The sequence below is a fragment of the Vulpes vulpes genome, chromosome 7 (genome assembly GCF_048418805.1).
Source record: "Vulpes vulpes isolate BD-2025 chromosome 7, VulVul3, whole genome shotgun sequence".
NCBI classification, from domain to species: domain Eukaryota; kingdom Metazoa; phylum Chordata; class Mammalia; order Carnivora; family Canidae; genus Vulpes; species Vulpes vulpes.
In genome coordinates, this window is record NC_132786.1 from 11,622,255 (window position 1) to 11,634,414 (window position 12,160).

Below are 12,160 nucleotides of genomic sequence, written 5' to 3' on the forward strand. Positions count from 1 at the left end.
GAAGGTAATGTTCTTCAGTTCTAAGAAATATTTTTTATTTTATTTCTTTAAAAAATATTTTATTTATTTATTTGACACAGACAGAGAGAGAAACAACATATAAGTAGGCAGAGTGCCAGGTAGAGGGAGAGGGTGAAGCAGGCTCCCCGCTGAGCAGAGAACCGGATACAAGGCTTGATCCCAGGAACCTGGAATCATGGCCTGAGCTTAAGGCAGACACTTAACCGACTGAGCCACCCAGTCACCCCTTATTTTGTTTATTTCTGATAATTACCCCTTTTGCTCTTCTCTGATTTTTGGAACTCCTGTTATTTGAATGTTGGACCACTTGACCCAGTCTTATTTTGCTTAGCATTTCTCTTGTATTTTATGCCTCCTTTTATTTTTGCTCTAAGTTTATGGAGAGTTCCTCAACTTTATCTTCTATTCTTTCCATTAAACTCTATTTTTTTCTATCAGTTTTTAAAATTTTCAATATTTGTTATCTGAGTGATGTTCCTTCTCCTTTTTCTTCCTCATATTCTTTGTCTTCTTTTAATATAATCTGTTTATATTTCACAGATGGAAATTTTTCTTTTAACTATCTGAGGATTCCTCAGAGAAGAGACTCCAAATTTTTTTTCCAAAAAAGTGTAAGGTTCTGACTGCCAACTTTTGGAGAGTAGTGAGGGAGAAATCTGGGAATCTTTGCATTCTTTAGATGGTTAGTTAATCCCCCATTGTCTGTAAAGTAATTACACTCGCCAAGAGTGGCTAGTAGAATCTAGTCATCTATTTTGGCTGCCCCTCCAATCTGTTTGTGAGTCGCATGAAACGGCCAGTTACAAGACTTCTGAAGGTTTTCTGTATAAATCATGTTGGTTCTCATCAATCCTACCCATGGTTTAAGATTGGATTCTATAGGTGCTATGGGTCATTTACCAGTTTTCCATCTGCTTCATCTGTTACTCTCTGCACACTGTTTCTCCTCCTTTTTTCTTGGTTTATGTCTTTAAAAAAATCCATTTACTGTAATTTAGTAGCATTTCTGGCAAGAGAAAAGGAGGTGTTAAATCTTCCATCTTAACTGAGAAACCAGCTTGTTCTTTACTGCTTAGAACTTATAAATTCCATTTGATCCCTGCAAATAAAAGTTCAATTATGTAGGCTGAGTATTGGCTGTTGCTTTTTGGAGTCAAATAAAATCTTTAATGCCAAAATAACATGAATCATCAGGATTGGGGATAATGATGCTAATGCTCAAGTGATAACTGTTTTCATTGTTCCCAATAAATATGAATGAAACTTCATTGAAGTGGTAGTTGGTTGTCAATATTATAAAAGGAAGGTGATAATTTCCACAAATTTCTACTTTCTCCACCAAGTTAAGCCCCAAGTGATACTGTCAGATTACAGTATTTTTGTACTACAGTTATTTTCTCATTGCAGAAAGAATAGAAGTTTGTTTTAAGAAAACAGGAATAGGGCAGCCTGGGTGGCTCAGTGGTTTACCACTGCCTTCAGCCCAGAGTGGGATCCTGGAGACCTGGGATCAAGTCCCACATCAGGCTCCCTGCATGGGGCCTGCTTCTTCCTCTGCCTGTGTCTCTGCCTCTGTCTCTCTCTTCCTCTGTGTCTCTCATGAATAAATAAAATCTTAAAAAAAAAACAGGAATATAACTTATGGAACTACCAGCTAATCCTTACAGTATTATGATAAACTGAAAGATATACAATTAGATGTGTTCATTTTCTAGCTAAAATTGCTCAAAAGATAGTAAAGGGAGTACGTGAGAAAGAACATTGATATTTTGGCTATTCATTTTTAAATATACTGTTGCATTTAATCTTCACAAAAACCTAGAAGATACCTATCCTAAATACCATAGTCTTCACTTTAAGGATCAGATGAATTGAGTAATTTACAGGACCAAAGAGCTAATGTGAGTAATTCCTAAGATTTGAATCCAAGAGAGATGACTATAAATGTTTTCTACTGCATACTGCTACTTTCATAGGATAAATTTGACAGCAATTGTCAGTAACTATGGTATTAAATTGTGGTGGAGAATGCCTTTTTTTAAGCCCAATTTATAGCTTACATCAATCAAAAGCACTCTTTCTCTTAATTGACTTCTTGAGGAATATTGCAAAGTAGCTGATTTTATACTTATAGTAGAAAGGAATGACACATTTTTGAAAACTTTTTCCAAGCTATACCTTCTTGATGCTAGGTCTGGAATATCTACTCTCGAAATGTAGTTTAAAATATCTGCTACCACATACATTGAATTTATGGCCAGATTAACTCCAAGCATTGATAATAGAAGGAAATGAGAGATGTTGAAAGGATTCCTGCATTTCTAAAAAAATATATCTCCTAATTTAAGTAAATAGATAAGTATTGATCAAATTTCATTTCTCTACATTGGCACATTTGAAATTAAGAGAATACATCATTAAGACTAACATGGGCTCTCATGTTAGTAATAGTTACATTTTATTTTCACAACATTTGACTGACTTTCTAGGCCAAAATTTTAGCTTCTCCTCCTCATTCCTCAAGGGTTAAAAATCTTTATTCTTCCTTTACTTAAGGGGCTAATTTTATTTGGATCTATTTAGTAGTCTAGCTGAGGATGATTATTTTAATTAGTAGTTTTAGGAATCTCCTCATTGAATTTTCCTTCCATTTCTTTTAAAGATGCATGATTGGGATCCCTGGGTGGCGCAGCGGTTTGGCGCCTGCCTTTGGCCCAGGGAGCGATCCTGGAGACCCGGGATTGAATCCCACGTCGGGCTCCCAGTGCATGGAGCCTGCTTCTCCCTCTGCCTGTGTCTCTGCCTCTCTCTCTATCTCTCTGTGACTATCATAAATAAATAAAAATAAAAAAAAAAGATGCATGATTGCCACATGATGACTTTTCTGATGTTTCTGTTTATATTCAAAAAGAAAAGAAAAATATTTTTCCAGATTATTATTTCCCCTCAACACATGACACTTGCAGGGCTCCTTACCCTTTTGCTTACTGCCTCCTCTACTCCAACCCAATGCATGCTCTGTCTCCTGCTCCAAACCTTTGGGTTTTTTTTTTTTTTTGCCTCCTCTGGAAAGCTGACCTAGCCTGTAAAGACATACTTTCTCTTTTACACTTGAGCATGCTCTAAGCTCTTCTTCCTCTTGTTACAAACTTTTATTGAATATCTACCATTGCTATACCAGACATTATGGTTGTGATAGTATTTATTCACATGTTTACATAGTTCTACAAGATGATGACTGTTTTCAAGCTTTATGTATGCAAGACTTTGGTTTCCATTAGAGAGATCAATACCACACTCTGTTGCTTTAGGTTGCCAATCTAAGAGGTATCATTGAGAAAGAAACTATTTCTTTTTCTCCAGACTACCCTCACTTCCCTAACTAAAAGAGCCAGTGGGGCTTCATTTACAGGGAGCCTAAAACTATCCTCCTGGCAAGAATTAGTCCCACTCTCCTATAGTTTTCGAATGACTAAACTCATATTTAATGTAGCCTATGCTACAGTTATTATTGTTTATATGTATGTCTTCTCTACTACTTTGTGAGTTCCACAAGATTTCTTCATGCATTTTATATGTATTTTATTCTCTGTATGATTAATTTTTAATGCATTTTGCATTTCAGACCCATTTATTGATGATGAGGCTTTAAAAATTCAATGGGTGAAAGGTTTTAGAAAATCTTTAGTGAGCATCATTGTCATATCATATGCTTGCTAGACTCTAGTTGGTTAATTTAGAATTTTGAAGGGTGTTCTTTTTTTTGTTAAATAATAGATTTAATAGTATAACTGCACTTTTAAAATTAGACATAGGCAATACATATTTTGAAGTTTTGGGAAGGAGATTAATTTTCAGTGTTTCAGGAATCTTGTGGTTATATCTGAAGTAGGAAGTTCTATCCATTAAAGCCTCTGTATGACATTTGCCACCGCCTAAATGTAAGATATTTAAGACACATAACAGCTTTACCTAACTGTTCCCTGAAGCTCTGCTGCTACCACATTTACACTGACCATCTTTAAAATCAATTGGATTTTTAAAGTTTCCAGGATTTTTCTTTTTTTTTTTTTGGTTTGTTGTTTTGTTGTTTTTTAAACATTTCATATCTATGTAGTTCTGGTGTTAGCCACCAGGTAGCACAGTGGCTGGAGTAGCTTGAGTCTCTTAAACAGGAAATTGCTGCACACTGACAGAAAGGTTAAGCTCCATGCATTCAGGAAGGAAAGGAGTAAGTATCCAGAATCATGATTTTTTAATTCCTCTCCCTGGTAGTACATTGACCATTGAAATTTCAGGCATAAATTATTAGCTGGCTGTGAGCCGCCTCCTGGTCCTGCCAGTACACTGTTTCCATGACATTACAGTTCATAATAGGGCCACCAAGACAAAATAAAGGCTGGCCAGGTGGCAAGAGACAACATGGCTCATGCAAGGAAAGCTTATGAAATAAAGAGATTGAGTCACAAGGGAGGTTTGAGAATTTTGTATATTGAAATGTCCAAAACACTAATAATATTTATGGGATTTTATTTTAACCATAAGAAACACATCTATGCCAATCTAGAAAAATCAAATATGTTATTTTAGACTTTTCTCTTTCCTTCACCCTTAGCTATCCCTCTGGGTATTCTAGTTGTGCGTGGAGACTGTGATTTGGAGACTTGCCGTATGTACATAGATCGCCTACAGGAGGTGAGTTTCTTTAGCCAATTATTTATTCTTAGTTTTCCATTTTTGTAAACAATTACCAGCTATATATATATATATATATATATATATATATATATATATATTTCTGAAATGATGCATCTGGGGAGGAAATGGAAGTGTGGTGTCCTTGCCTGTTAAGCATTGACCACATCTTCTCTCTCCCTGACCCCCCACTGCTATTTTCCCTCCTCAGGTGACTGAAATGGGAAAGGATGTTGCTCTAGTGCGATCCATAACTATAGCTTGGAACATCTTGTCTTCTTGCCAGACTACATCCCTGTATTTTTTGAGCTATATAAAATTTCAAAGGGTCCTGATAAATAATGAATGAGAACAGAGAGATTATTTAATGTTTTGTATCTAGCCCAGTCTTCTGTCAAAGATCACTACATTTTTTAAAAATATAACTTCTACAGGAAAGAAAACCCTTCCATCTTTCATAGGAATTCATGTCAGAACACAGAAGAATATTCTCCTTTTTCCCTCTGTATGATTTACCATAGAGAAGGACAATGGAAGAGACCTCATGAATGTGAACTACACCAGTGAAGTCAGGAGACCCAGACCCATCATTGCAGTGGCCATAGATTGTTTTTGCAAAACTTTGAGGAGGAGTATTCACTGTGTCCATTCTACAAATGATGAAAAGCATAAATATCCACTTCTTCATCATTGTTTCTTGATGAAAGATGCACATTAAAATCATTTTTTTTCTGGATGTGGTCTAGACATTTGTATTCTTTAAGCTGTTGGGTAATTTTGATAGATACCACAAGTTGGACAACCTCTTCTAGATGACACATTATACATAAGTAAATAACACAAATAAAATATAAATTACTTAAAATACCTTCCAGTTGTAACCACTTAGCTTTTAACATGAGATTCTATTTCTCTTGGTGGCAATAAAATCAGGTAGGAGGCATAAATATAAAAAATTGTTAAGTTTTCTTTTCAGCATTTTTAAAGATAGAGATGGAATTGTGAATACAATATATTTTGAGATAGCAAACTGAATACTGATATGGATGAGAGAAGAAAAGTCAGCAAATTTTATACTTGTGGCTTTATTTGGCTATCTTTTTACCAAGGATAACTTTAACATGTTAAAGTAACTCTTGGGTAACTTAAGATTTCACAGTAGTCAACTACATGACTGATGAATTGACTTTGTTGAAAACTAACTACCAATATTCAACTAAAATTAAGATTCTTAAAAAAAAAAGAATGAACTCAAAGAGGATAAGTTTTAAAACTAAGTTGGGCACAGAGAGTAGGTTGGTAAAGCCCTATGGGAAGCAGGTCTGAGGACAAAGGTACCCAGGATTGCTGACATCTGTAAATAGAATCACTATCCTCATTAACAAGGAAGCCTTCAGGACATGATCATGGTGACAACTTAGTTATAAAACTTTATAAAGGGAGCCAGACACTCAGAATCTGCCAGTAAAACCTCATTATTTCAACCCTATTAATTTGCACTTCTTAATAATGCAGAGGTGGCCAAAGACTTTCTCTTTGCTATCTATGAAAACCTGTGTTTGCCAAGCACTTATTGGTATAAACACAATTACTATGACAATTTGTATTTGGTCTAAGATAAATAAATTCTTTCTAAGTACTGAAAGGGATTTTAGAAGCTTTCTTCATAAGTCAAAAGTTCAGGTGCAAATTAAATACAACCCTCATTTATTAAAATAAAATTGGCTATTTTTTACTTTTGATCTTTTTGATCCTTGAAATTATATCACTCACTTCTAAAACTATTTAGGATTTATAGATTTCAGTAGCTAACTGGCCTTTCTTCTCTCATTCCAGCTTGGTTTGTTTTTGTTATTTTGGGCATTTTCTTCTTTTTTTAACCTTGATGAATTTGGAAGAGTTAGATCCTTTCTAGATGAGTTTAATAATATTAAATTGGGAGTTTGCTTCATAGAGTTATAGAGCCAGCCTGTTCAAACTAATCTTAAGGTATGGATTTTTCCCCCCATTTTCTCATTAGGACCTGCAGTCAGTTTCTTCTGGCTCCCAGAGAGTTCATTACCAGGTAACACATAATTGACCCCCTGTTGTTTTCTTACCTCCCCCCTAAAAGAAGGTCCATCTTTCAATCAATGTTCATAGGCCAAATCTTCCCTAGGGATGGAGTTGGTACTAAGAACTAAGTGAAGCAGACATTCTGATTCTTTTACATTTTCCTGGTTTTGGACTATCCTAGTGTAGCACAGATTTAGACTGTGGATTTTCTCCCAGATCGTTTAGAAAATATTATAAAACGAAGTGCTATCCACGGTAAATATTAGAAACTCAGTTCAAACTAGCTTGAGAGGGAGAGTCTATTGGTTCACATCAGCAAAAAGTTCAGATCAAGGGTGGACTTTATGTATCCTTTGGCCATGCTTCATGCTTCATTTTTCTGCTGGGCTTTCTGCTCTATTCTCCTCATCTGTCAATTTCACCTCTCAACTAGATGTTTCTGTGTCCAGCATGGCTGCCATTAGCAATCAGGGCTGCATGTGTCTTCTTCACATCCAGGAAAATGAGTTATCTCTTCCCACAGCCATCAAGCAAATGTTCTCAAATGCATTCTGACTGGCACATCCTGGTGTTTTGGACAGGATCTAGAAACCCAGCCTGCCTCTCTCTCTTGTGACTCACATTAAGTTCTCAGGAAAACACTCAGATATTCTTTGGCCCAACAATCTTTGGGAAGACAGTTATCTCCTGCCTTCCCTGTCCCTAGTCAATTGCACTCTCTAGCCATCCTCTTACAAATTAGATTTCTCAGATATGGTTCGGATCCCAGTGTTCAGTACACTCCAAACTGTATGGGGCAAACGTGAAGCTCTGAGTGGTCCCAATAAATCCCTTTTCTTTGGGAAGCCATTACCCTTCCCTGCCAGAGGGGTGTGTGGCAGTTAGAGCATGCCAAGATTCCCTCCGAATAAGTCCTATCCTAGACCCTTTCATATCTCCATGTGGGGGACAAATGTTTAAAGATGTCTCAGGCCGTGAATCCTGGTTTAGCACCTCACATTTGCTTTTGGTTTCTTTTTTGCTACACCTCAACATCCTTTTATATAAACAACATTTTTTAAGTCATTTTTTAAAACTTTATCTTGTAACCTCCAGGTAGCTTCTCTGCCTGCTGGTGGATACAGTATACCTTCAGCCAAAGCAGTCTAATTATCCTGAGGCTTAATGACAGAAATAGCCTTGGTGTTCTTGTTTGTTTATATGTTTATGTTTCAAAGAAAGTACCCCACTATTCAAGAGTCTTTTCTTCCATCTGGCCTCAATAAGAAGGATAAGAATTCACTTATATTATATCTACTTTGACAAAACAAACTCTACTTCTGAGATTGTTTATCAACCATTAAAAGTCTAATTTCCACTTTATTTTTCAGAGCACAACATTCCTCCCATTGGTTATTTGCATATTTACTTGAAACCACTAAGCTTAATTTTATTTTTAAAAGTTTGGTACTTTTAGAGGCTACAGCTGATCTCTACTCTTTAAAAATTGGCCCTATTACTTATAAGATTTTATGAAACTGTCAAGTTTTTTTTAAGTTAGTACTCTTTACTCATGAACAGTTTTCATCTTTGCATTTTTATCAAAACATTTCAGATATTTTTTCCAAATAGTTTTATGAAATTAATACATCTCTTTATTACCCTGGCTTATTTGATGTAGTCATTTGGATGTGAGAGTTTTAATAGGTAAATATTTTGTGCCATGTTTTCTTTATACCATATTTGTACATGTTTGCAGAGATCAGGAGATGGTTGACATTATAGCATATGAGAAGGGCATTTGTTTCATTTGTTATTTGGTAACAAAAATATGCAAAAGAATTAGTGGTATTTATTTAACTATATCAAGAGTTTGCTGTGTTTTTTTTTTGTTTGTTTGTTTTTTTGTTTGTTTCTTTGTAGTCAAGTCAAACTTTGGTATCAAAACTGCCGCATTATAAATGTCACATCAGAAGCTTTTATGCACTGACCACATAGGATAACCAATGCAGTGATGAAAGATGAGTGTCAGGAGTGTTACTGTGCCCACACCTCTACTTGCAGAGTTATAAAAAAAACAGGGGCCTTTGGGCATTAAGGAAAGAGTGGAAAAAGAAATCTAGGGAAGCCCAAGATCTGCTCATGCAATAAGAAGCTGAGGGGGAGAGTTTGAATTAACATGACGAGGGAGTAAGTAGAGGGTGGTGAGGAAATTTCCTGAGCAGAGGTAAGGAAATGGGGGACAATAAATATTCACATTTGGCTCTGATCTTAGGCAGTCAGTAGAAGGAGGAGTGAATGAGAGGGATGGGGAATAGAGAGTTCTGTTTTAGCCACACTAATTTTTTTATGCCCATTAGATCCAAGAGGTTTTGGTGTATAGAAAATGAGATATTAAAAAAAAAGAAAAGAAAATGAGATATATGAATTTTAAAGCTTATTGAAAAATTCAGGTCTGGAGATAGAAATTGGTGGGTCATTAGGAAGTAGATGGTACTTAAAACTATGAGGAGGCTGGAGGAGATCACTTAGGGAGAGTTTAGATAAAAAAGAGGGCTCCATGTCATATCTGCATGTACTGATGGGTCAAGAAGAGTGGAAGTTTAAGAGAACCATTAATCCAGAAGAGTCGTAGAAACTGAGATGAGCAACCAGAGAACTGGAAATCAAGGGGAAGGTGGAATCATGAAAGCCAATAGTGAAATATGTTTCAGGGAAGGAGGTAGCAGTGAAATGTGTCAGTGCTGTGGAGAGGCTGAGATGACATAGATTGAATTCTATAGCATTCTGAGGGTTTATAGGTTTATAGTTTTATAACATGACATAGAAGTGCTATTAGCTTCACAAAGAAAGTGACCAAACCAACCAGCAGGAAATTTAATATTAAATTTGTGTTTCCTAATGCAGTAACTAATAATACCAGACTCTAGTCTGTCGGGTACTAGACAGGGGGGATGTAAGAGAAAGACCTGTCAGAAACACAGACAACAAAATGCATTAAATGGCACTGAGGGGGGCACTTGATGGCATGAGCACTGGGTGTTATACTATATGTTGGCAAATCAAACTCCAATAAAAATATATATATATATAAAATTTAAAAAATTTAAATGCATTTAAATGGGCTTTCTTGTGTAGGAGATAACACAAACTAAGCTTGGAAAATTCATTTTGACAGGATGAATAAATACCAGTAAGTTAAGAAGAAAAAAAAAAAACACCCAAAAACAAAGCATGAGAAATTTCTATCAGCTCACTTATTGGCAGCTGGCATTTTACCTGACTATTTTCTAAGGCTAGAAAAAACCCAAGAGAAAACAGCATTTAGAAGGGTGTGTTAGTGCCCAAGTCACCTTATTAGTGAGACAAATGGCAGTTCCTAGTCATTTAAGCATTTCATTGCTTTGGTTTCTTCCTTTCCTAAATTCATAATGAATTGCCAACAAAGCCCGAAGACTCAAAAGCAACCCCTTATTTTAACCTAACAAGGCATTATGGGTTCTACAAGAACGTGTTGGATATTTATAGCGTGCTGAAAATTCCTGCCTACACTGTCTCTGAGGTCAAAATACCAAGGCCCCTCCATCTTAACGACATGTCTTATAACCTGTAGCTGATAAGTTAGACAAGCAAAATGCACTGTGCTGACGGATTCAGGATATTCTTGAGCTTGACAGAAGAGATAGAAGTCATAGAGAAATCGGACTCTGCCTACCAATTTGATAGAAATTTTTCTTGAGGCCACATCCTATGAAATTATTCGTTCTCTGTTCCCTCTCTCTTCTTAATTATATTCCTTTTTAGCCCTAAGTTGCTAAGTTAAGGAGTAGAAGCAGATACAACTGTTCCAGTGATTCTCAACAGGGGGAGATTTTGCCCCTTGATATAGGGCATTTGGCAATTTGGATATTTTTGTATATGACCATCAGGTGAGGTAGTGCTACTGGAATGTGTTGAGTAGAGGCCAGGGATGCTGCTGAACATCTTATAATGCACAGGACAGCCCCCACAGCAAGGAATTATCCACCCCCTAATATCAATAGTGAGACTCATGTGAAACCCTGAGTCATTCCGATGGGTCTCAAGACATTACTAGAGACCACGGGCAGATGTAAGTAAGACCTAGGTGAGCAGAAGAAATGAGGAAGGAGCAGGATGAGAAACAAAATAGTGCAGGGAAACAGGCATCTGTGGATATGACACAGGAAAATAACAGAGAGCCGGGGATAATGGAACCAGGAGGAGTAAAGGTTTTTTGTAGACAATGAGTTTCCCCATTTCCCTTGTGTTGTGCTCCATGCATGTAGTGGGCATATGAGAGTGTGCTTTCCAGAATCTTATGAGCTAACCACATGAGCTCTTAGAGTACAGTAGGATTCAATAGTAGCTGCAAAAAAGGAATCTATCCAGGTGATGATGATGATGATGATGATTCTTCTTCTTCTTCTTCTTCTTCTTCTTCTTCTTCTTCTTCTTCTTCTTCAAGAATTAATTTACTTTAAACTAACACTAGAATGGCTGGAATACTTCAGAATAGGTATAACATTTTCAAACAGTTCTTTCATCCTTTAGAAATGTCCTTCACTTCCATAAGAAAAAAAAATCCCTCCTGGTCAGATCTGAGTCTGTGTCAATTTGCTCATCCTCTGATCCCTCTTCCCCACTTTACATAAATACCTGAACTTCTGGGAGATAGATTTACATACTTCACCAGAGTGCTGTCCTAGGTAAACAGCATTTGCCCACAAATACTTGATCTATTTCTCTTTTCTTGACTATCCTTATTCATCTCTCTCCTTTTTCTGAAGCCGCCTCCTCTTAATTTGTTTTCTGGATTTTAGACGTCTTTCAGTGGACAGGTTCAAACAAGTTTAAGGGGTCACCCTGGGAATTAATTTATCTTGTCTTAGAGAAGGACAGGGGTTAGCTAGGAACTTAGTAGAGTGTTGTTCCTTTGGGCTAGATCAAAGCTGTCAGAAATGGATCAAATGAGGAATGAAAATAAGACTTGCCTGGGGCCAGGTCTGTTGCAAGAGAAGGCATTGGTACTGCTAACACAGACACACATGCGTGTACAGTGTAGTTGTTGTTAATAGAGGACTTTCTCACACAAGAGGGCTCTTAAAAATGTTAAAATATCTTTCATTTTCATCTTCTAAACCATTATTATTTCTTCACTTTTCAAAGCTGCTTTTGGAAATGGGCATCCCATTTCTGTACTCTGCTGCTGCAGAAGTTATCGGCAGTAAAGTAGATTTGAGGAGCAAGAGTTTTGAAAGACAAAAATAATGGTAGCAAAGTTTATTAATGGGGATTATAGTTGAACAAAGATGAGCAAACACGTATTTTCTACCCATCCCTGGTAGATCTGTTCACCAAGGATAAAAATATATGTTTATACAACGTGGTG

The 12,160-nt window shown here is 36.5% G+C and overlaps 1 protein-coding gene across 1 annotated transcript in view; it reads left to right on the forward strand.

Moving 5' to 3' along the window:
• DGKI (diacylglycerol kinase iota) overlaps positions 1–12,160 on the forward strand; it is a 419,283-nt gene that overhangs the window by 317,029 nt on the left and 90,094 nt on the right. The window contains 2 exon segments of the mRNA XM_072762958.1: positions 4,637–4,716; positions 6,737–6,781. Coding sequence (XP_072619059.1) covers positions 4,637–4,716; positions 6,737–6,781 — 125 coding nt within the window.